The sequence below is a fragment of the Phoca vitulina genome, unplaced genomic scaffold (assembly GCF_004348235.1).
Source record: "Phoca vitulina isolate PV1807 unplaced genomic scaffold, GSC_HSeal_1.0 scaffold20, whole genome shotgun sequence".
In the NCBI taxonomy this organism is placed as follows: Eukaryota; Metazoa; Chordata; class Mammalia; order Carnivora; family Phocidae; genus Phoca; species Phoca vitulina.
In genome coordinates this window covers 7,199,215-7,223,663 of record NW_022589723.1, presented here as the reverse complement: position 1 = coordinate 7,223,663, position 24,449 = coordinate 7,199,215, and the positions used below count along the sequence as shown (strand labels likewise).

Sequence of the window (24,449 nt, the reverse complement as noted above, 5' to 3'; positions counted from 1 at the left end):
TTTTAGTTATTAGGCAGCAGTTACATTGTTCCTGGTAACTATATAAATGTATATAAACCTGTAACTGGTAAATCTATTTCTAAGATTTTATCCTAAGGTCACACTCGGAAAAATTCCAACACAAATTAATGTAAGAGGCTGTGGAAAATAAAGTTTCAATAAAACATGAATGGTTAAATAAATTGTTTGGCATAGTTACACGATTATAATGGCTAAATGCAAAAACTCTGAAGTCAGACTTTGTGGGTTCAAATTTTAGGATTTATACTACTTAAATTCCAACTACCATCACTACCATCACCAATACAAACAAATCTCCTTTCAAAACACAATCAAGGGGTGCCTGGCTGGCTCAGTCCACGGAGTATGAGACTCTTGATCTCAGCGCTATAGGTTTGAGCCCCACACTGGGTACAGGGATTACTTAAAAATAAAATCTTTAAAATATCCCCCCCTAACACACACAATCAAAATGGAAAAGAGACAGATTTTTGTGGTACTTTAAAATAAAGAAATATGGGGTGCCTGCGTGGCTCAGTCGTTAAGCGTCTGCCTTCGGCTCAGGTCATGATCCCAGGGTCCTGGGATCAAGTCCCTCGTCAGGCTTCCTGCTCAGCAGGGAGTCTGCTTCTCCCTCTCCCTCTGCCTCTCACCCTGCTTGTGCGCTCTCTCTCTGTCAAATAAATAAATAAATAAAATCTTTAAAAAAATAAAGAAATATGTATTTGAATACAATACAAAACAACAAAGAAAAACCTAGGCAGAATAGCAGTTATCTCTGGGTAGGAATAAATGATTCCTGATTTCTTCTTTATAATTTTCTAACTACCCAAATATTCTACTTGAAGATGTATTAGTCTAAGAGTCAAGAAAAAAATGTAAATAAAAAACCATTATGCAAAAAGGTTATACAGTTCTTTTGCTCCCTTGTTAGATAATAAAACTCAACCTGAAATATACTAAAGTTTTGGGAACTCAACTATGGGTTAGTACTTAATGTAGGATAGTGACAGTCACAGTAACATAACAACAATTTGCTAGCTAAATAATGCCTATCCACAGGGGTGCCTTAGTGGCTCGCCAGTTGGGCATCCGACTCTTGATTCTGGCTTGGGTCATGATCTCAGGGTTGTGAGACTGAGTCCCCCAATTGCGGCTCCGCACTCAGTGGGTCTGCTGGAGATTCCTTCCCTCTACCCCACACCCTGCTCAAGGACTTGCACTCTCCCTCCCTTCCTCTAAGTAAATAAGTCTTTAAAAAAGAATAATGCCTATCCACTTAGTTTTCAGATATAGAGCCTTATTAAAATGTTACCCACTTTTGAAAGTTAGTACATAAACAATTCCTATCCCCCTTCTTAAAGCAAAGTTACATTAAACAATCAATAACTGTAAATCATAATCTCTTAAATCACTCTGGCTCAGAAATGACACTATCAAATTCTAAAAGAGTAAGTTAGTCAAGCATTTCTCAGTGGCCAAAAGAAAAAATAAGACAACTTTCACTTCGGATCAATTAAGTGTCATCTTTCTTCTTCCCAAAAGCATGAAATCTGAGATCTTTTCCTCTTAGAACCACAGCCTGTTGTGAGGTGAGTTTAATGGTTTTTGCTTTTTTGTTTTTTAACCAATCCAGCATATCTGAACAACAAGAGCTGCTCTCTGGTCGGAGAAACACTGTAAAAATGATCTTATAACAAATATGAACTAGCATTTAAAAAACAAAATAAAAACAAACCTTAACTGGCTCATTAAAAGAGTCAAAGAAAGAAACCAATGAAAACAACATTCATACCTTTTTACAGCTTAGGTTAAAAATTCTAAGTGTGAAGGTTTTTCTTTAAAAAACCCTTCTTGGGGGGCGCCTGGGTGGCTCAGTTGGTTAAGCCACTGTCTTCGGCTCAGGTCATGATCCTGGAGTCCCAGGATAGAGTCCCGCATCAGGCTCTCTGCTCAGCGGGGAGCCTGCTTCTCCCTCTGACCCTCCCCCTCTCATGCGATCTCTATCTCATTCTCTCAAATAAATAAATAAAATCTTTAAAAAAATAAAAATAAAAAACCCTTCTTGGGTACCACCGAGGTATATGATCAGCACTGTACTAAAAACATCAGGGATGAAAGATGAGCAAGATATGATTTTAAATCCAAATGATGATGTGTTTTATTTAACTCTTCAAAGACACATATGAAATAAAAAGGTAGACTTCTTCCTGTTGATTTATATTGACTGATAAAGACACGGAATTGTTGAAAGCAGAAAGGTGCCCACCAACAAATAACCAAATGTCTAGTATAGCTTTAGAACAGAAAAGGTGCTCAAATAACTGTTGAATAAATAAATAAATACTTAAAATGGAGAGGATTTCCACTCTGATATTTAATGACTTCAAGACATTTAATGATCTAAATAAAACACAATCGCTACCTCTTTTGGATTAAAAAAATTAGATAATGGTTATTCTTTAAAAACCATTTTCCTTGTCTTTGCAAATAATCACCAATAAAGTAAACCTGATATAATTACTGCTATAAGTCACAGCCAACTTGTGTTCAAAATAATTTCAAAATGTTTAGTTATGCCAGGGGCGCCTGGGTGGCTCAGTCGTTAAGCGTCTGCCTTCAGCTCAGGTCATGATCCCAGGGTCCTGGGATCGAGCCCCGCATCGGGCTCCCTGCTCTGCGGGAAGCCTGCTTCTCCCTCTCCCACTCCCCCTGCTTGTGTTCCCTCTCTCGCTGTGTCTCTCTCTGTCAAATAAATAAATAAAATCTTTAAAAAAAAAAAAAAATGTTTAGTTATGCCAAACCCATAGGTGAATTACAAAACAATGATGTACTTTATTTCTGATAAAGTGGTTAAATAATTTTATAACCTCCAATATATTCCAAAATAAGAATGACACTTAAAAACTTTGGCATATCATGAAATAAATGGCACTAAGGTAAATTTAAGAGTTTTCTTTGGCAGTTTTGATTCTGGACATCGATTCTTTTAAAAATTTTTCAAATAGGAAGTTTAGAAAAATTTATCTCACATATTTGCTAGCACCTCAGTATCCCCCACTCCTTTCTTGGTGTAATTAAGGTTAATGTATTATATAATCAGGTCAGACTTTTTTAAACAATAAAGATGACTTTTTTTCTACTTGAACATATTCTTAGTTATAAAAGGGCTATAAAAACAAGATACAACACACTCTTCTATTGAAAGACAGAATTTAGCCTAAGCTAGAGATCATCTAAAAAACTGAGAATTGATGAAGATTAGGATTAAAGGAACATGACTACAGATGTTAGCTTTCGTTCTCATCATATTCCCTTCCTGCTCGTGTACTGGTTAGCTACTCCTGCACAATAAGTTACCATAAAACAGCAGCTTCAAAGAACAAACATTTATTATCTCACAGTTTCTGTGAGTGAGAAACTTAGCTGAATGGCTCTGGCTCACAGTCCCTCAGGACGTTGCAATAAAGGTAATATCCATGGCTGAAGTTATCTGAAGGTTTGTTTGGGGCTGGAGGACTTTCTTCCAAAATCGACCCGTTTCCTTGCTGGCTATTTAAACAAGGTCTCAGTTCCTCACCACATGGATCTCTTCACAGAACCTCTCAAGTGTCCTTGCACACAGTAGCAGGCTCCTCCCAAAGAGAGTGATCCAAGAGAAAGAGCAAGATGGAAGCCACAAATTTTCTTAAGACCTACCCTTACTTCCTTCACATTCTATTTGTTAGAAGTGAGTCACTAAGTACAGTGACACTCAAAGAGAGGGGAATTAGACTAGAGTGAAGACAGTAGTATGAAAGAATTTGTGGACATATTTTAAAACCACTACTGTTCACCACTCTTTGGACAAATAATTTACAGTTTTCTCATATACAAAATACACTTCATCCCCCTCCCAAGACTCCCCCAAGTCTTATTCCTTTAGAGCAACAACTTCACATCCAGGATGTTGTGATCTAAATAGATCCATGTACAGATGAAACTTCTCAGGTATAGTTCCTTAAGTACAATCCTCTGAGTATAATTTCTCCCAAAGTGAAGACCTGGGAACTAAAGTGACAACTTATCTGCCCTACACATACGCCAAATACAAGGATAGGATAGGCAGAGGAAAACCATCGTGTACAAAAGAAAATGGGAAGCACAATGGAGTCACTGATCCAAAGTAATTCTGAAATCAAGGTAGAAACATCTTACAAGTTGCTTGAAGAGAACTTAGGACCTGGGAATAATTCTCCATGGCTCTTGGCTCTGGCCTTGGAGATCTGGTCTCTGATTTCTGAGTCACCCTTCCATTTTATGAAAGGCAGCCCATGTTTACATACATGTGTATAGAATGTTTTAACCTGCCTTCTACCAGTAGAATTTTTGGGATCTAAAGGGTCACTCTTCAGTCCAAGGTGGTGATACTTCTGCCAAAATACTCTTTTGAAAACACTGTGGCTCTCTTGTGATTCTTATCGGGGTTCACACCATTAAGACAAAAAAGCAGTCACAAATCTGAGATAAACTCTTCTCTACTTTAAATTTTTGCTAAGGGATACCCTAATCTGATAATAAGCCCTATCACTTTGATTGAAAGGTTCTTGGAGGCATACCTTAGATCTGTCTGAGGTCTTAAGAAAGGATTTTATAAATCACACACTTGGCTTCATCTTTAGACAAAGCTATTCTGAGAGTGCCCTGGATTTGATCTTTGCCTGGAAGCCATTTCCTAATTTTAGCATAGTTTGATATACTAAGAGGATGAGAATTTTCACACCAGCGGGTCCTGGCTCCATTTTGTTTAGGAGCCCTTCCCTACCCTATTTACCATAAGCAGAAAGAAGAAACCAAGCAACAGTTTTAACCTTTAGCTTGAAAATCTCCTTAGCTAGGTCACCTAGCTCATTAGATACATTTTCTAAGGCCCACATTACTGCAAGTGACAGTGTTACTAACCTTTCTGCCAGTTTCCAATATGGTTTTCTTCATTTTCATTTAAGCCTTTACTGGCAGTCTTGTCAAAGGCTTGACATTAAGCTTTCCATCTACTGTCCAAGTTCAAAGTCTATCCCACATTTTAAAGTATTTGTTACGGTAGCACCACATTTATGGGTACCTAAATCTGTATTAGTAACAAATTACCCCCAAACTTAGACATTTCAATTAACACTTAACATTTTATAATTTCTGCAGGTCAGGAATTCAGTAACAGCTTACCTGTTAATAGGTTCTAGCTCACAGTCTCCAATGAAGTTACAATCAAAACATCAACTATGGCTATAGTCATCTAAAGGTTTGTTTGGGAGTAAATGACCTGCTTCCCAGGTGGCTCACTAACACTGTTACTGTCACAAGACTTCAGTTCCTCACCACATAGACGTCTCCATTGGATTGCTTGAGTGTCCTCTACCCAGGACAGTTGTCATTTTCTAGTACAGGTAACTCGAGAGAACCAGAAAGAAGCTACAATGTCTTTTATGATCTACCCTTGGAAGTCACATTCTGTCACTTCTATCGTTAAGTCTCTTTGTGAAGAAACTACTAAGCATAATGTACACTCGGGGGAGGAGAATTAGATTCTATCAAAAGGAATGTAATTTAATAATCTATTTTAAAAACACTACAGAATGTAAAACCAAGAATTAAAACTTTATATAAAAATTGCTCTTAGTAAAATTACATTTAAATGGAAGTCTACGGGGCGCCTGGGTGGCTCAGTTGTTAAGCGTCTGCCTTCAGCTCGGGTCATGATCCCAGGGTCCTGGGATCCAGCCCTGCATCAGGCTCCCTGCTCAGTGGGGAGCCTGCTTCTCCCTCTCCCACTCCCCCTGCTTGTGTTCCCTCTCTCGCTGTGTCTGTCTCTGTCAAATAAATAAATAAAATCTCTAAGAATAAATAAATAAATAAATAAATAAATAAATAAATAAATAAATAAAAGGAAGCCTACTACTGCAGTCTCTACTGACATTGCATATTTTCTATTTTATTATGAAAATAAAAAACCAAGCAAGTGCTTTAGACTCTAATGAAGCTAAAATATAAATAACTCTTTTAGGGGTGTGTGTGTGTAACATTTTGGACTGAGGGCACTGAAGATACCTTACTATGAAGCAGCCACCCCAAAGAGCTAACAGAATAACTACTCTTGCTGCTTTTTGTTATATAGTAATTCTCTTCACTAGCTTCCTCCTCATCCTAACTTTTTTACTCTTTCGTCTGCTTCGGCAATAAATTTATTATTCCTCATTAATATCTTCCCCATTTTTTACTCTATACCAAAGCCTTGGCATATACAGTACTAGTAGCAAATATGATTATGGAAGCAATGGTTTTTTACAAAATCCACTGACTGTTATATGCACAGAGTATTGCAAACAATTATGTCCGGTAGCAGTTCTTCCTTTACATAATGGTATATAAAGAAATGAGGTGAAACCAAATCAGAAGAATATTAAAGTGAATAATAGCCATTATGTAACAGACAGTGTTGGTATGTGAAACTCTACTTTTTGAAACTGAATTTTAACCAAATTTACTTTCATCACAGGGAGCAATCCAGAAAATGTTTCCCCATTTCCAGCCTCATATTTTGATTGATACCAGAACAAAATGTAACTTCATTAAAGACTTAAGTAAAAAATATTATTTTCATTTTATTACTTATTTCTTTTATCTAATTAACTGCAACTCACTGTATTTTTAAAATAATAAAGAATCAAAAATAAAATAAAAAGATTCATATATTTAAACACAACAAAGGACTCTTAAATGTACAACAGGGGGACTGCTAATTAAGATACATCTACAAAAAAACAAATTACATAAAGACATCAGAAATCATAAACTTGAAAAAGTATTTAAGGACACAAATATATATTTGAGTGAAAAAAAGACTATAGTATAATATAACAATAACCCATGTGCATGCGCATTTATGTGTATGGAAAAAATCCCAAAGGCTATATTTAAAAATATGTATGGTGGTTATCACGGATGGTAGCATACATATGTTTTTTTCTTTAAAATTTGCTATACTTCTCAAATTTGCCAAAATAAAAACATTTTTATTTTCTGATTCTAAATGCACATAAGGGGCGCCTGGGTGGCTCAGTCATTAAGCGTCTGCCTTCAGCTCGGGTCATGATCCCAGCGTCCTGGGATCGAGCCCCACATTGGGCTCCCTGCTCAGCGGGAAACCTGCTTCTCCCTCTCCCACTCCCCCTGCTGTGTTCCTTCTCTTGCTGTCTCTCTCTCTGTCAAATAAATAAATAAAATCTTTAAAAAAAAATAAATGCACATAAAACATTTTGCCATGTCTTTAGGTTCCAACTATTTTTACAGTAATATGAATAATTGATTATTAATACTAGGTATACAGACAAATTTGGGTTCTTCTATGTTCTAATATTATTGTGAAGTATTAATACTTACTGCATCAAACCTGAAAAATATGGAAAAGTTCTAAAAAGAAAGTCATATAACTCAGAATCCCACAATCCAAAAGTAATAAACAAAAATATTTAACATTTTAGCGAAGTAGTGGTAACACCATATAATTTTTATTTTTATTACTCAGTATAAGCAAATTAATAATAAAATATTTAATGGTTGCATGATAAAGACATACTTTAATTAATTCAATCATTCAGGTTTTCCTAATAAATAGCTTATTTTTTATTATTAATACTTTAAAAACACACACCCAAAAATCTATGTATAAAAAAATCTTTGTGTAAGAAAAAACAAATGAACAAAAAATACTTTATGCATCTCTATTCCTTAGTATAAATTACTGGAAATTGGTTCACTAGATCAACAGGCATTCAGGTTTCTGTTTTTAAGGCTTTTTAATACATATTACCAAACTGCTTTCTAGAAAGAACCTACCAATCCACATTTTCTCCAGCACGGCATCAATCTGTCAATCTCACAGACAGACACAGTATGGGGCAGTGTCAATTTTTATTTTTTTTTATTTTTTAAAGATTTTATTTATTTATTTATTTGAGAGAGAGAAAGAGAACAGGGAGAAGCAGAGGATGAGGGAGAAGGACAAGCAGACTCCGAGCTGAGCATGGAGCCCAGTGCATGGCTCGATCCCAGGACCATGAGATCAAGATCTGAGCTGAAACCAAGAGCCAGACTCTTAACGAACTGAGTCCTCCCAGGCGCCCCTGGGGGGCGGGGTGTGTGTCAATTTTTAAACCTTTCTTCATTTGGTAACTAAAAAATGTTAATTTACACTACCTGCTGCTTACCATTGTTCATATATGCTTATTAACAATTTGCAATTCCCTTTCTGTGAATTCTTTATACATGTACCTTGCCTATATGTGATGGTTAATTTTATTTTTTATTTTTATTTTTATTTTTTTTTTTTAAAGATTTTATTTATTTATTTGAGACAGAATGAGAGAGAGAGAGAGAGCACATGAGAGGGGGGAGGGTCAGAGGGAGAAGCAGGCTCCCTGCTGAGCAGGGAGCCCGATGCGGGACTCGATCCAGGGACTCCAGGATCATGACCTGAGCCGAAGGCAGTCGCTTAACCAACTGAGCCACCCAGGCGCCCTGTGATGGTTAATTTTATTTGTCAACTGGGCTAGGCTATAGTGCCAAGCTATTCAGTCAAACACCAGTCTACATGTTGTAGAGACATTTTCAGAAGTGACTAACATGTAAATCAGTATATTCAAAGTAAAGGAGATTACCCTCCATAAAGCAGACAGGTCTCATTCTGAAAAGACTTAAAGACTGGGGCCCCCAAAAGGGAAGGAAGTCTGCCACGAGACTGCCTTACAACTCAAAACTGAAATACCAAAGTGTGTCAAAATTGCCATACATGCCTGCCTACCTACCCTGTGCATTTCTGACTTGTCAGTTCCCACAATCACTCACCAATTCCTTTAAAAACAAACCAAAAAAACCAACCACCACCACCAACAAACCAACCTAAGGAAACCAAAAACAAACTCTCTATAACACATGCATACCTATATACATGCCCACACATCCTATTGCTTCTGTTCCTCTGTATTTCTTGACAAATACAGTGTCTGAGAAATTTTCTTACAAATTTACGTAAGTTGTTTATTTATTAAGGTTAGTGATTTCCTCCTTATCCTTTATGTTCAGAAATTCCTTTCAAGGCAAACTACTTACTTGTAAGTCATCTTCTGTTCCTTCAGCTTCATTTTTAAATGTTGGGCATCCTAAGAAAACAGGTAGATGTTAATTAAGCAAAGAATTCTTATCTTAGGTTTTAGTATTATTGAAAAATTGATTAAATCATTATAATACTGTAGAACTGATCAGAGATCAATCTGGGCTGCCTGGCAACAAGTCCGATGTTGGCCACTCATACCTGCCCCTTTGTTAGGAGAATAAAGTGATTGTTTTCCTTTTCTACGGGTATATTTCCAGTTATTTACTAAAGAAATGTTTCTTGTGAAAGTGTACTATCTCTAGTAAGCCCTACCCCTGATTTTTCTAAAATGCTCAAACTGCTAGGCAGGGTATACACATTACAACTCCCCTGGTGCTTACCCACATATGATTTATTCAATTTTCTAAATATTCTTACCCAGAAAACAGTATTTAACACCCCAAACGAAGATTTTAGGTACTTTTGTAAGAAAGAAAACAAATAGGCCTTAAACCCCTATTGATAGCCAACAGCCAGTTGTTGCTTTTGATCTTTGTGTATCAGTGTCTCTCTGTACATTTTCATGGTGTTCAGGAGTGCCTTTAGTTTCAATAAATTAATAAGGAAGGATGTCTTAGCAAAGTATTCTGAGTTTATGCTACCCTTGAGAGATACTAGCATGGAGATGAGGAGAAACCTGTCCTTCCGAAAGGGTTGCATAGTTTATTCTTATTGTCACGGAAGACTAAGTAAGAGAAATTTAATGGGATTGTTGAAAGTCTATACAGTGGCTGATAATAACACTAACCAGTATGTTTTTTAGAATGTTCAAAAATAACGAGATTAGTACTATAGTCTATTCTACCTGGCAAGGAGTTCATAGGCTCCTCCACATATATAAACTGTCCTTTAAAACATGAAACCCAACCTATTTGATTATAGTGAAAGAAGTATGCTTTTATGGAGACATGAGTATGGGCTTAAAAGTATTAACACTTTAGGGAATGCAAACTGGTGCAGCCACTGTGGAAAACAGTATGGAAGTTCCTGAGAAAGTTAAAAATAGAATTACCTTACAATCCAGTAATCACACTACTATTTACACAAAAAAATACAAGAACACTAATTCAAAGGGATACATACACCTCTATATTTATTGCAGCATTATTTACAATAGTCAAATTATGGAAGCACCCCAAGCATCCATCGATAGATGAATGGATAAAAAAGAGGTGGTATACATACACAATGGAGTATTATTCAGCCATAAAGAATGAAATCTTGCCATTTGCAACAACATGGATGAAACCAGAGAGTATAATGCTAAGCAAAGTCAGTCAGAGAATGACAGATACCATATGATTTCATTCGTATGCGGAATTCAAGAAACAAAACAAATGAGCAAAGGAAAAAGAGAGAGAGAGACAAACCAAGAATTAGACTCTTAACTATAAAGAACAAACTGACTGATGGTTACCAGAGGGGTGGTGGTTGGGGGATGGGTGAAATACGTAAAGGGGATTAAGAATACACTTATCATGATGAGCACTGAGTAATGTACAGTATTGTTGAATCACTATATCGTACACCTGAAACTAATATAACACTGTATGTTAACTATACTGGAATGAAGATAAAAAGCTTAATAAAAAAAGTAAAAATAAATTTAAAATTCCAGCAGGCATGGATAATGATTGTCTTTTTAAAGTACTGGTTCTTGAACACTAGCGAAATATCAGAATCAACTGGGGAACTTTTAGAAAATATACTGGTACCACAGTATATTCTCAAACCAATATTGTCAGGATCTATGGGATGAGGCATAGGGCTTTATGTATTTTTTATTTCTTGCACTGGTTTGAGAACCACAACCACTACTAGAGAATCTCAGGAACTTTTTTCCTCTCTAAATCGTAATCATTTCACATTTCTTCATCACATTTGAAATAGGAGGAACTAAAAAAAAAAAAATGGATGCCTCAGCTCCCCTCCCTAGGCAGACAGATTCAAATAGTCTGTGGAGTATGGACGAGTGACTCTGTTTGTCAAAGTATACCAGGTGACTGAAATGTGTAGCCAACACTGAGAACAATGACCTAGAAAGAACTTACAGGTTCTTGTAATAAAGATAAAATGAATGCTACTATTCCACGGAAATTTTTCTGAACTGGAAATCACTGATTGTTTACCAATCTCTAATCTTTTAAAATAGCTAAATAAATTACTTAAGCACAGTTTCATGCACTATCAGTACATATTAGTACTAAGCATTTCCATGTTCTTGCCTATGGTCAGCTCATTCATTTCTTCTAATTTTCCTATTAAAATGTTATCTTCAAAATATACAAATCACAATTCTGCCTAATACATTTTGATTCAGTTACTTTATATAGAAGGTGATTTCTATTTATAGAAACAATTTTCCTTCTTAATTAGAAAAACAAATCAAGTCTTAATTATAACCTCATTGTGGGGAAGAAATGGGCTTTAAAGTGATTTTTTGCTTAATTAAGCAGAGGCCAGTCTTACATGTAAATATTCTTCTTTCCTGCAAGCTTTAGAGTTAATAATCTTAGCAGATTGGCAAAATAGACAAAAAGATAAATGGGGCTGTGGTCTCTACCAATCCTCAATAATGAAATCAGGTAGAGTTAAGAGTTTCAAGAAAAGGTTTGCCATAGGAAAAATAGAGTCTACACATGAAAAAGAGAAAACTTCTAATAACCAAATACAGTTGAACCTTGAACAATACAGGGGTTAGGGGCCCCAACCCCTGCCCCGCCCCAATGAAGTTGAAAATCCACATACAACTTTTGATTCCCCAAACATTTAACTACTAATAATAGTCCACTGTTGACTGAAGCATTACCAATAATATAAACAGTTAACACATACCTTGTTTGTCATATGTATTATGTACTATATTCTTAGAATAAAATAGAGAAAAGAAAACGTTATACCAAGCAAATCATAAGGAAGAGAAAATATATTTATGGTACTGTACCGTAAAAGAATCCACATATAGTGGGCTGGCATAGCTCAAACCCATGTTGTTCAAGGGTCAACTACATTTGATTAGAAATTTTCTCTTTTTTATGACCAAAACAAGGATATGACTGATACAACAACACACAAGGATTTTGAAAGTTCTGACCGTTCCCTCTTCATGCTCCTACTTATTTGCATTATCTGAAGGCTGCTATTGACGGGTTCAAGAAAAGACACGTAAGTGGTATATATTATGATGTGACAAATATAAAACATTAAAAAATCCATTATTTTATCTTTGCCTACAGTGAGCTTTCAAAGCTAATCACATACATCACAAAAGCTGACTTGTTTAAAGTCACTCTACTCTACTATATACGATAAACAAATTAAGAAAATAGTCAAGAAAACCTACCTTGAGAAATATCTTCTATAGCTCTTCGAATGCCTCTATCAAAAGCCCTAGCATCAGCAGGACTTTGAAAAGTAAGGCCAAATTTCTTGTCATCAATCTTCCAGTGGTGAAATGTTGGAGTGACCTTATTGTAAATGAGGTCTTTTTTAAGCATACATTCCAAAACCACCTGCCAAAAGTTAAATGCCAAAGATTACTATACATGTATCAAATAATCTAATGTAGCTCTTAAATACAAACTGAAGTGAGAATAAGAGCTATTATATTTCAGTAAATGCATTCCCCCCCACCATTAATATAGAGGTCTTGCTACTTAATCTACTTCATAAAGTCACTCAATACAGAAATTTTAAAATGGGATTAAAAAGAGGATTCTGGGAAGATGACAAAGTAAGAAGGAAACTTTCTCCCCACCTAGACAACAATTACACTGGCAGAATCTGTCTGATAGAACTATGTTGGGGGGCGCCTGGGTGGCTCAGTCGTTAGGCGTCTGCCTTCGGCTCAGGTCATGATCCCAGGGTCCTGGGATCGAGCCCCACATCAGGCTCCCTGCTCAGCAGGGGGCCTGCTTCTCCCTCTCCCACTCCCCCTGCTTGTGTTCCCTCTCTCGCTGTCTCTCTCTCTCCGTCAAATAAATAAATAAAATCTTAAAAAAAAAAAAAGAACTATGTAGGAACTCCTTAGTCTGTTAGAAGGTTTGCAACTCCCAAGGGAAGAGACAGACACACACACACACACACACACACACACACACACACACACACACACACAGTAAACTGGGGTTAATTTTGGTCAATCTCAGCATTAGTACAGAAGCAGCTACCCACCCCCCATGGCAGGGAGTTATGCACAACATGTTCCTGGAGCAGGTCGCACACAACTCACAGGAGCCAGAGTGGGTAAAAAGGACCCTGTCCTCCAAATATCGGTGATCTATGCTCTGATTACTGATGGCTGACTTTGATCAGAGAGGTGTAGACAAAGAGGAGGACAACCATAATTGTTATACCTTCCCTTACTGTTGCAAGTCCCTCCTCAACAGAAGGAAGAGATGTCCAGGTTATTTAAAGGATCAGCATCCTTTTTTATCTATCATTTTTTACTTTTTCCCATTTTGGGTGCCAGACATTAAAGACTAGGACATTCAAAAACAATTACATTCCTGGGGAAAATTAGAAAGTTACTATTCATACCCAAGGAAATACTCAAAAAAGACATGAGAAGACCTAAATTTACACTTCAGGCAGATCCTCAGCACAGAGACAACTTACAACAATTTAAAGGAAAAAAAAAAAGCAAAAAAGCAAATCTTGCGGAAGGGGGACAATCTGATTTCCAGAGTTAACACATAATTAGATTCATATGTTCAATGTTGAACAAAAAAGCTCAAGGCACACAAACAAACAGTAAATTCATTTTTTTTCCTTTTCCCACTGTAAGAAAAAAAGAAAATCAAGAGAAACTGTGCCTAAAAAAGGCATGGCAGATCCATTAGACCAAGGCTTAAAAAAACCATAAAACTGTCTTAAGGAGAAAGTTAAGAAAACAATGTACAAACAAAATGAAAGTATTAATAAAGAGATGCAAATAATGAATCATGGAACACTACATCAAAAACTAATGATGTACTGTATGGTGATTAACATAACATAATAATAAATATTGAATGAAAAATAAATAAATAAAATTAAATTTTAAAAAAAATCTAAAAAGAAACAAAGAAATTCTGGAGCTGAAAAGCACAATAAATGAAACAAAAAATTCACTACAGAGATTCAAAAGCAGATTTGAGCAGGCAGAAAAAGATATGTGAACTTGAAAATAGACAATAGACATTACTGAGTCTGAAGAACAAAAAGAAAAAGTTAAAGAAAAGCAAACAGCTTAAGGGACCCGTGGGACACCATCAAGAGGACCAACATAGGGGTGCCTGGGTGTTTTAGTTGGTTAAGCATAAGACTCTTGATTTGGGCTCTGTGATCTCAGGGTCATGAGATTGAGCCCTGTGTCAGGCTCTGCTCTCAGCATGGAGTCTGCCTGGGATTCTCTCTCCCTCTCCCTCTGCCCCTCTGCACTGCGCCCCCCCCCCCCCCCCAAAAAAAAAAAATTTAAAAAAAAAAAAAAGAATCAACACACATATTGTGGGAGCTACAGAAAGAAAAGGAAAAGGGGCCGAGAATATATATGAAGAAACAATAGTTTAAAACTTCATAAATTTGATGAAAGACATCAATATAAACATCTAAGAAGCTCAACAAACTCCAAATAAAATGAATTCAAGAGAGCCACACATCAGACAAAGAGAGAATCTTGAAAGCAACATGACAAACGTGAACCGTCACATTCAAGGGATCCTAAAAAAGAATATTAGCAGATTTATCTTTAGAAACTTTGGGGGCCAGAAGATAGTGGGCAGATATATTCAAAGTACTAAAAGAAAAAAAAGTCAACCAAGAATCCTTTATCTGGCAAAACTGTCCTTCAAAAGTAGGATAGAAACTAAGACATTCCCAGATAAACAAAAGCTGAGAGAATGTTACTAGATCTGCCCTGCAAAAAAAGCTCAAGGAAATCCTACAAAGTGAAATGAAATAACACAAGACAGTAACTTGAAGCTGTACGGAGAAATAAAGATCTCAATAAAGGTAAGTGCATGAGTATTTTAAAAAGCAGTAAAATTTTAACACTGGTTTGTAACTGACACATAGTAAACCTTCAATAAATAGTAGTAATAATGGTGATCCACTAATCCACAATACAATAATTGCTACGAAAAACTAGATCATTATTTATAAGAAGAGATTTTTTTAATAAAGAAGGAGGAGAAATTTGAATTATAAATAAAAGCACTCAGGAGCTCAAAGAGCTTATGGATAGATTCTGAGAAGCTAAAGTTAACAGATTCTAAAGGCAGTGAAAAATTTCAACCTCCAGTGTTTTTCCTTCTTCTGAAAGAAATTCTAGGGTATTTTATAGAGAGGGGAAAAGGAAAATGCCACAGTCACTAAATAACTGCAACTTCTGAAGATATATTCCAAGCTATTTTGGGAAATATAGAGCAAAACTCCCATCATAAAATTACTGGACTGTTTGCCAGAAGTACTTAAAATAGACCAAGTCAAAAATGGGTACAAGTGCATTTTTGTTTCATTAATAACAACTAACAATTTGGGAGAGCAGAGTAACATTAAATATGTACTTTCAAACTACTATGTACTTTATTATAGTTGCTACCTTACAAATAGATAATTACATGTTTACAAATTGTATTATCTAAGAATTAGTATAGTTGGTAACTAGACTTGAATGTTTTCACTAGTAACTTTCTGAAATATCTTTGACTCCAAGGAAAAATCATTTCATTTTTGAACTAAAAGTGCCAAATTCAAATTAGATTACTTCTAACCAAAATCAATAATTGGTATCTCAAACAGTTGCTTCACATTTAGTTTTCTGGATGATATAAAAGCTAGTATCCTTTATAAAGACACCAAGAAATATCAAACTATATTATTATCAAATATATAATTTTACTATCTATTAATAAAAATTTGTCTTTAATGCTATGTTCTGAGCTGAGTTGGATTTTAGACATTTTTAAAAAGGAACAGAAGGAACAATGGCAGTGTTTCTCACATAACAGCAGTTCAGCTACAACAGAAGGGAGGGAGCCAGCACCCTTTAAATATATGTATGTCATAAAGGAAAGACTGAGGAACTGCTCCAAATTAAAGGAGAATAAAGACATGTGAAATCCAAGTGCTATGTGATCTCATATATGGAAGGTACAAAAATGTTATAAGAACACTATTAGGTCAGTTGAAAAAACTGGAATATGGACTGTAGATTAAAGTACCATATTATGTTAAACTTCCTAAATAGGATACTTAAATTGTGACTAAGAAAATATCCTTGTTCTTAGGAAAAATACAGAGGTACTAAGAAGTAAAAGGCAGAATATATGCAATTTACTTCAAATAGTTCAGAAACGTGTGTGTGTGTGTGTGTGTGTGTGTGTGTGTGTGTGTACTGGGGGAGGGAGAGAGAATGACAAAACCAACATGGCAAAATGTTAAAAAATTGACATATTTGGGGAAAAAATTTGGTGTATTTGGGTAAAAGATGTACAGGAGATATTATACTATTCTTGCTAAAAGTTGACTCTTTGCAAAGAAATGAAATGGATAAACAAAAAAGGCATAAATGCAAAATAAACAGGGGCACCTAGGTAGCACTGTCAGTTAAGCATCAGACTCTTGGTTTCGGCTCAGGTCATGATCTCAGAGTTCTGAGATTGAGCCCCACCTCGGGCTCCATGCTCACTGTGGAGTCTGCACAAGATTCTCTCTTCCAGGGGCACCTGGGTGGCTCAGTCATTAAGCGTCTGCCTTTGGCTCAGGTCATGATCCTGGGGTCCTGGGATCGAGCCCCGCATTGGGCTCCCTGCTCCGCGGAAAGCCTCCTTCTCCCTCTCCCACTCCCCCTGCTTGTGTTCCCTCTCTCACTGTGTCTCTATCTGTCAAATAATAAATGAAATCTTTAAAAAAAAAAAAAAGATTCCCCTCTTGCCCTCAGCCCTGCCCTTTGCTCCCCTCTGCACACTCTTTCTCTAAAATAAATAAATAGTTTTTTTAAAAGTACAAATAAACATTATTAGAAATGAAAGTGGAACAAAACTGAAAGCACAGCAAAACTTTAGAAAGTAATAAGGAATGTAGTGTAAGATTTTATACCCCCAAATTTGAAAACGTAAGTGAAATAGCCAGTATCCTAGGAAAAAAAAAAAACTATAACTTAATCAATACCGATTGAAAAGTAAACAGAAAACCACTAGAGACCTATAACCATCAGAGAAACTGAATCAGTAGGAAGTAAAAATAAAAGTGGATAAGGGAATAGAAAATGAGATACGCTGTGATTCCTTCAGCACCTCTGAGAGATATAAAGACCATCATCAAGAAGACCATCCCCTGCAGAGAATTTAGAAGGGATTACTACCAGCAGAAATTGGAGAAAACTGTAGTCACTGACTTCTAATTAAGACACTGTTCTAACTCCTGGTGGCCGCACAAACAACAACATAAAACTCTTGGACACAGGCAATAACCCCTGCTTCCTTACTTTGCTCTTTCCCAAGCTCCCATAGGCTGTTAGATCTCTGAACTGCTAAGCTAAAACAAAACCTTAAACAATTCTCTTCTCCCTCTACTGGGTCTGTATAATTTGGAGAGGGGACCACACAACTCTGAAGGAGTCAATCTCAATGATCTGAGGATTTAACAGCCATGAATCTTTATTAATCAATTTATACAGCAATATTTATATAACACAAAAACCATTTAGAAAAAAGAATATTCAAAAACATAATGATAGTTGGAGAGCTTCAGCCTTTGAGCTAAATTAGACCCCCCCCCAAAAAAAGAAAGAAAGAAAGAAAGAGAGGGAGAGAAAGGATATAAAAGATTTGAATAACTTAATAAACAAGGTTAAACTTTATAAATCCAAACCTTTGCATTACAGTGAATTGAAGCCTTTCAAAAGGCTATGGACATTGGAATGAGAAAAGGTCTTAAATCAGTAACTGAAGTTCCTCCCAAGAAACTAAAAAAGAAAAACAGAGCAAGCAGAAGGAAGAAAATAATAATAAACAGAAACCAATCAATTGAAATAAAAATCCATCAAAAAAAATAGAAAGAAAATCAATGAAACAAAATGCTGTTTAAAGAAAACATTAACTGACAAATTAAAAATGAACAAACAAATCGTCAATTTCAGGAAAGAAAACAAGGGACAGCACTAAGGATCTTGCAGCCTTTAGAAGTATAATTGATATATTAAGAACAACTTTTCAATCATAAATTAGACAACTTAGAAGAAATTAACCAATTCTTTAAAAATCATGTATTATCAAAACTCAATCAAGATAAAAGAAAACCTGAATAGTCCTATAACCATTAAAGAAATTCAATTTGTAATTAAAAGCTTTTAAAGAAATCTCTCTATACTGAAATGATTTAACTGGAGAATTCTACCAAATATTTAAAGAAGAACTAACACCAATTTTACACACTCTCTCCCAGAAAACAGAAAAAGAAGGAACACTCCCCAATTCATTTTATGAGGCCAGTATTACCTTGATACCAACACCAGACAAAGACTAATACCAAAAAAGAAAACTACAGACCAATACCTCTCATAACTTAAATACAAAATTCCTTAACAAAACAGAAGCAAATCAGGGCATGTGGCTGGTCCATTCGGAAGAGAATGCAACTCCTGATCTCAGGGTCACGAGTTCAAGCCCCACATTGGGTGCAGAGATTACTAAAAAAAGTAAATAAACTTAAAAAAAAATAGTAGCAAATCAAACCCAATGATATATAAAAAGATTATACACCATGACCAAGTAGGATTTATTCTAGGCCACAAGGCTGGGTCAACATTCAAAACTTAATCAATGTAATCTATCATATCAACAAGCTAAAGATGTGATCATACCAATTGCCTGCAAAAAGCATTTGACAAATTTGAACACCCATTTATGATAAAATATATCCGCAAATCAGGAATAGAGAATTATCTCAATTCATTAAAGAGCACTATAAAAAATCCTGCAGCTAACATCTTACTCAAGGGTAGAAGACTGAATGTGTTTCCACTAAGATCTGAACAAGGCAAGGATGTACACTAATGCCATTCTTCTTGAACAAAGCACTGGAAGTTCTTGTCACTGTAGTAATGGAAAAAAAGAAATAAAGGCATTCAGATTGAAAAGGAAGGAATACAATTGTTTGTACTTGTATATGACATGATTGTCTACACTGAAAAAATCCAGGGAATCCAAAAACCTCATAGTTCAGCAAGATAACAGGATACAAAAATCAATCACATCTCTATACAATGAGCATGTACTAATCAAAATTATAAACACAATACTGTTTACAAATGCCCTAAGAAAAATGATACACTTAACAAAACAAATATAGGATTTACATGCTAAAAATCACAAAATGCTAATGGAAGAATTCAAAGACCTTACTAGAGACAAACCACATTCATGAATTAGAATATTCAACATATAGTAAAGATGTCAATTCTCCCCAAACTGACCCATAAGTTTAATACAACTCCTATCAAAATCCAAGTAAGGATTTTTGTAGACATAGGTTAAGATTATTCTAAAATTTATATGGAAAGACACAGACCCTAGAATAGTGAAAATAATCTTAAGAAAGAAGAGTAAAATGGGAGAAATCACTACCCTATGTACAAGGACAGGGAGGGCTTCCAAAATAGCTATAGTAATATAATGTGTGATACTTTTAGAATGGTGCTGGAAAAACTGGACATTCATAGGCAAAGAAACAAAAAAACCCCCTAGACCTCAGTATTATACAATATATAAAAATTAACTCAAGTTTGACCAAAGACTTAAATATAAAATGTAAATGTAAAACTATAAAACTTTTAGGAAAAAAAATCAGTAAGTCTTTGAGACTTAGGAAAGACAAGAGAGTTCTTGGACTTGACACCAAAATCATGATCAATGAAAGGAAAAAATTGATAAATTGAACATCATAAAAATTTAAAACTTTGGCTCTGCAAGACTCCATCAAGAAGATAAAAGAAGGGGCGCCTGGGTGGCTCAGTTGTTAAGCATCTGCCTTCGGCTCAGGTCATGATCCCAGGGTCCTGGGATCAAGCCCCGCATCGGGCTCCCTGCTCAGCCAGGGGCCTGCTTCTCCCTCTCCTACTCCCCCGCTTGTGTTCCCTCTCTAGCTGTCTCTCCCTGTCTGTCAAATAAATAAATAAAATCTTAAAAAAAAAAAAAAAGATAAAAAGAAAACTAAGGATTGGGAGAAAATATCTGCAAAGCACATATCCCAACAAAGGACAAGTATCTAGAATATATAAAGAACTCTCAGAACTCAACATTAAAAAAAACAAAACAATTCAATGAGAAAAAGAGGTAAAGGACCTGAACAGATTTTTCACTGAATAGGTACAAATAAGCACATAAAAAGATATTCAACATCATTAGCCATTAGGGAAATGTAAATTAAAACCACAATGAGTTCTCTCACTACACACCTATCAGAATGACTATAATAAAAAATAGTAACTACACAAAATGCTGGCAAGAATGCCTAGAAACTGGAGTGTTCATACACCGTTAATGGAAATGTAATATGGCACAGCCACTCTGGGAAAAAGTCTGGCAGTTTCTTACGAAACTATCATACATTCAACAATTGCACTCTTGACCATTTATTCCAGAGAAATAAAACTTAGATTCATAAAAAAAACCTTGTATATGAATGTTCAGAGCAGTTTTATTTTCAATAGCACAAAATTGCAAACAGCCTACATGTCCTTCAGTGAGTCGATGGTTAAACAAATTTGGTACAAAGACATCACAGAATACTAGCCAGTAATAAAAAGGAACAAACTATTGATACACTCAACAACCTGAATGAACCCTCAGGGAACAGCAGTGAATGAAAAAAGCCAATCCTGGAAGGTTACTTACTTATGATTCTAAATATATAACATTTTTAAAATTACAAAATTACAGAAATGGAGAACAGATGAGTGGTTGCCAGGCCAAGGAGGAGGTGGATGTGGTTATAAAAGAGTAACAGGAGGGAGGATTCTTGTGGTTACTGAATGGTTTTGATTCTTTTCTGTGGATGGTAAAACTGTATAGTTCTAAATACACACTGAAATAAGTACAAGTAAAAGTAGGAAAACCTGAATATGATGGTTTGTATCAATGTGAATAAATATTCTAATTGTGATTATACTATAGTTTTACAAAATGTTACTAATGGGAAAACTGGGTAAAAAGTAACAGGATCTGTTCATATTATTCCTTACAACAACAATTAGTAATCTATAATTGTCACAATAAAAATATCAATTAAAAAGTCTATGGAACATCTGCAAAACTAGATTTCAAAAAAAATGAGTATCAACTTCTGGTAGGGAAACCTGAGACATTAAGGACACTTTCTTATAATAAAGGACATCTCAAAGCAACAGCTAAATCATACTTGTGTCTGCAACACTAGAAATTCCATTAAATTCACAAGAAGCCGACATTAGCATCAACATTTAACATTATTTTCAAGTTCTAGCTAATGCTATACAAAAGGAAGATAAGTTGCATGAAAGAGCTTAAAGGATACCAGAAATGACCAAAAAAAAAAAAGACAAATTGTTTAGTGTTCTGAGTGAGCAAAGATATACCAATAAAAAAGGGTAAGGACGACTAATGAGTGGAAAACTAGTTATTAGCAGTTATTAAACTACATAAAACTAAAAGTAGTTAAAAAGTGAAATATTCACTTAGCAATCAACAGACAAACCAGTGGAACTGAGTAGGAACTGTAATGGATTGAATTGCATCCTTCTGAAATCTAGGAAGAAAAGCTCTCATCAGAAAATGAACCAGTTGGCACCTAGATCTTGGACTTTACAATAAATTTCCACTGTATAAGGCAGCCAATCTGTGGCATTTTGTTATGGCTGCCCAAGCAGACTAATATAAGAAGTCTAAATCAAACCATCATACTGTATTATATCATAAACTTCAAAAGTCTAGCACATAGAAGGCACTCAAATATCTGCTGATTAATTAAAGGAATAATATCAATCAACTAATCTATTAAAGGCATGCTACTATTCTATTTAGATTCATAAAGCAAAAGTAGTGAGGAAATATTTATAAAGTTAATAAAGTCAATAATTTGGGGTCAAAGAATTTGGGCTTTAATTTAGCTATCAGGGAGGTTATTAGCTATCATTAACAGTTTAATGGCAGTCGGAATGTAATGGAAGCGATGTGCAATATATCACAATGAGGTATAAAACAGAAACATGAAGCCAAGATAATCCTGATGAGCCTGACAGAGCAAATCAGCCAGTATAAATCAATCATTAAACAATGAAATATTACTTTAAAATTAATAATTGAATATTAAAGAGGAAGTATAATATAATCAGTAAAGAGAGTGCTGAAGGAAGTGTTAAGCTGAAGTTTTCTGAAAAGACAAAATAAAAGCAACCAGAAAGGTAATGTGGGACATACTCCAGATCTTAATTTTCAAGAAACAGCTATTGCATGGCTCTAGAAGAAAGTGAACAGAAATGGTAACAGGCAGGTTTTTTTTCTCTTCAAGGAATACTGGCAATATTAAAGAATTAACTGGTGTAAAACAACTGCTGGGAGAAAAGTCACAAAATTCATGGCTATCCAGAAAAGCCATTAATTGTACAATTTATTATCTTTTCTAAAGATAATAATGAATTGGTAATTTTGGACTAGATGAATGTTATTATCATTTCTTCCATTCCAGTCCTTCCCAGGAAAACTGTTTTGCCCAAGGTTCTTTCTCTAACTCAGTTTTCCTATTTTTCCATCTGTGACTTACCTGCGACAATAAAAAGGCAACTGTTCCTTCCCATTATCATTTCCTCAGGAGTAGCAAGCTGTCTGCCTACATTCTCTATTCCACAAAAACTTTTAACATGCTATCTTTACAGTTATGTAGTTAATGTAAACGAGAGGAAGGCATTTCCGTAAGTTCAATGCATGCTTTTGGTGAATCACAAATGAGTAATTCAGTAAGGCAACATCATGGAAAGGACTGCTTTGGGAAACAGGCAGATAAATTCAAGACAAAAAAAAAAGAGTAGTGACCAGCTTATAAGTTTTTTGTGTTGAGATAAGGAAACAGAATTGTCTCAAGGAAATTTTTGGAAACTACTAAATATCAGACCCAGGTTGTAGAAAATTCAATATAATAAGCAATACAGAAGCTAGAGAAAGTTAGGTAAAACTGGGCCATGAAAAATATTAGAAGCCTTGTCTGCAGTAACACAGGCAAGACAGGAGAAATGTACAGATGAAAAGAATGAAACAGAATCAAAAACAAAGAACATTTGTTTGAATAAATGGAAGAATCACTAATTCCTAGGTCTACAACTATTATTGTTGCACTATTTGAATCCATTCACCAAGTCCACAAAAAGTTCAAGATCTTACATAGTGTAGCATAAAATATTAGCCAAAATTACAGATTAATTCTACTTTAAGGATACTCAAGATCTGAAAATCCAAACATATAAACTAAAATATAAGGCCTTATCCAAATAGAAATCTTACTCAACTGTTACCTACTTTTTCTCAGTAAAACCTTCCTAAAGTTTTAACAAACCTCCCTACAAAAAACTCCCTACCTCTTTTTCCCTGATTTGTTTTTTCCCCTTAGCACTTAGAACTGTCTAGCATATTATTTTGTTTATTTATTATAATATTTCTTTGTCCCTCACCAGAATGTTGTCTTAAAAACTGGGACTTGTTTATTTAAATATCCCCAGTGCATAGAACAATGTCTAGCACACAGTAGCTACTCAATAAATACTTGTTACATGAAAGACTCACCTTTAAAAAGGGAGTATTCCCTTTTGATAATGTAGGATTCAATGAAGTTCCTTTAGTGCAAGGTAAGCCAAAAACTCATCACATACTGGAGACTGAAATATGAATGAGAGTGGTTTGAATGACTGACAAGAAAAATTTAGATTGGATTAAAAAAGAAAATAATAGAAGATAATGAAGCCAGAAAGAGTCTAGTGAAATTGGGAGAAAACTGGAGTACAAAGTGGTAGAGTAAGCACGACACTCTAAGAGCAAGGAAAGGGGAATAAAATAGAAATGACAGGAAATTGTAAAATTCCTCAAATAGAACAGTTTTGAGTAACAACCAGATCCAGGAAAGTAGGTTGCTGAAATGAAGACCAGAAGGTCAAGACTATGCAAAGAAAAGCAGCCAAAAATGATGATGAGGCTCAGATGTGGAAAAGCTGGCCATGGGAAGGAACTGCTACGGTCAATAGATGAAAATGAAAGCT

The 24,449-nt window shown here is 35.3% G+C and overlaps 1 protein-coding gene across 2 annotated transcripts in view; it reads right to left on the bottom strand.

Moving 5' to 3' along the window:
* Positions 1-24,449, bottom strand: part of SPRED1 (sprouty related EVH1 domain containing 1) — a 119,926-nt gene that overhangs the window by 29,575 nt on the left and 65,902 nt on the right. For both annotated transcript variants that reach the window (XM_032417771.1, XM_032417772.1), the window contains exons 3-4: positions 12,531-12,699; positions 9,145-9,194 (exon numbers count right to left, since the gene is read on the bottom strand). In XM_032417771.1, coding sequence (XP_032273662.1) covers positions 9,145-9,194; positions 12,531-12,699 — 219 coding nt within the window. The remainder of the gene's footprint in view (positions 1-9,144; positions 9,195-12,530; positions 12,700-24,449) is intronic.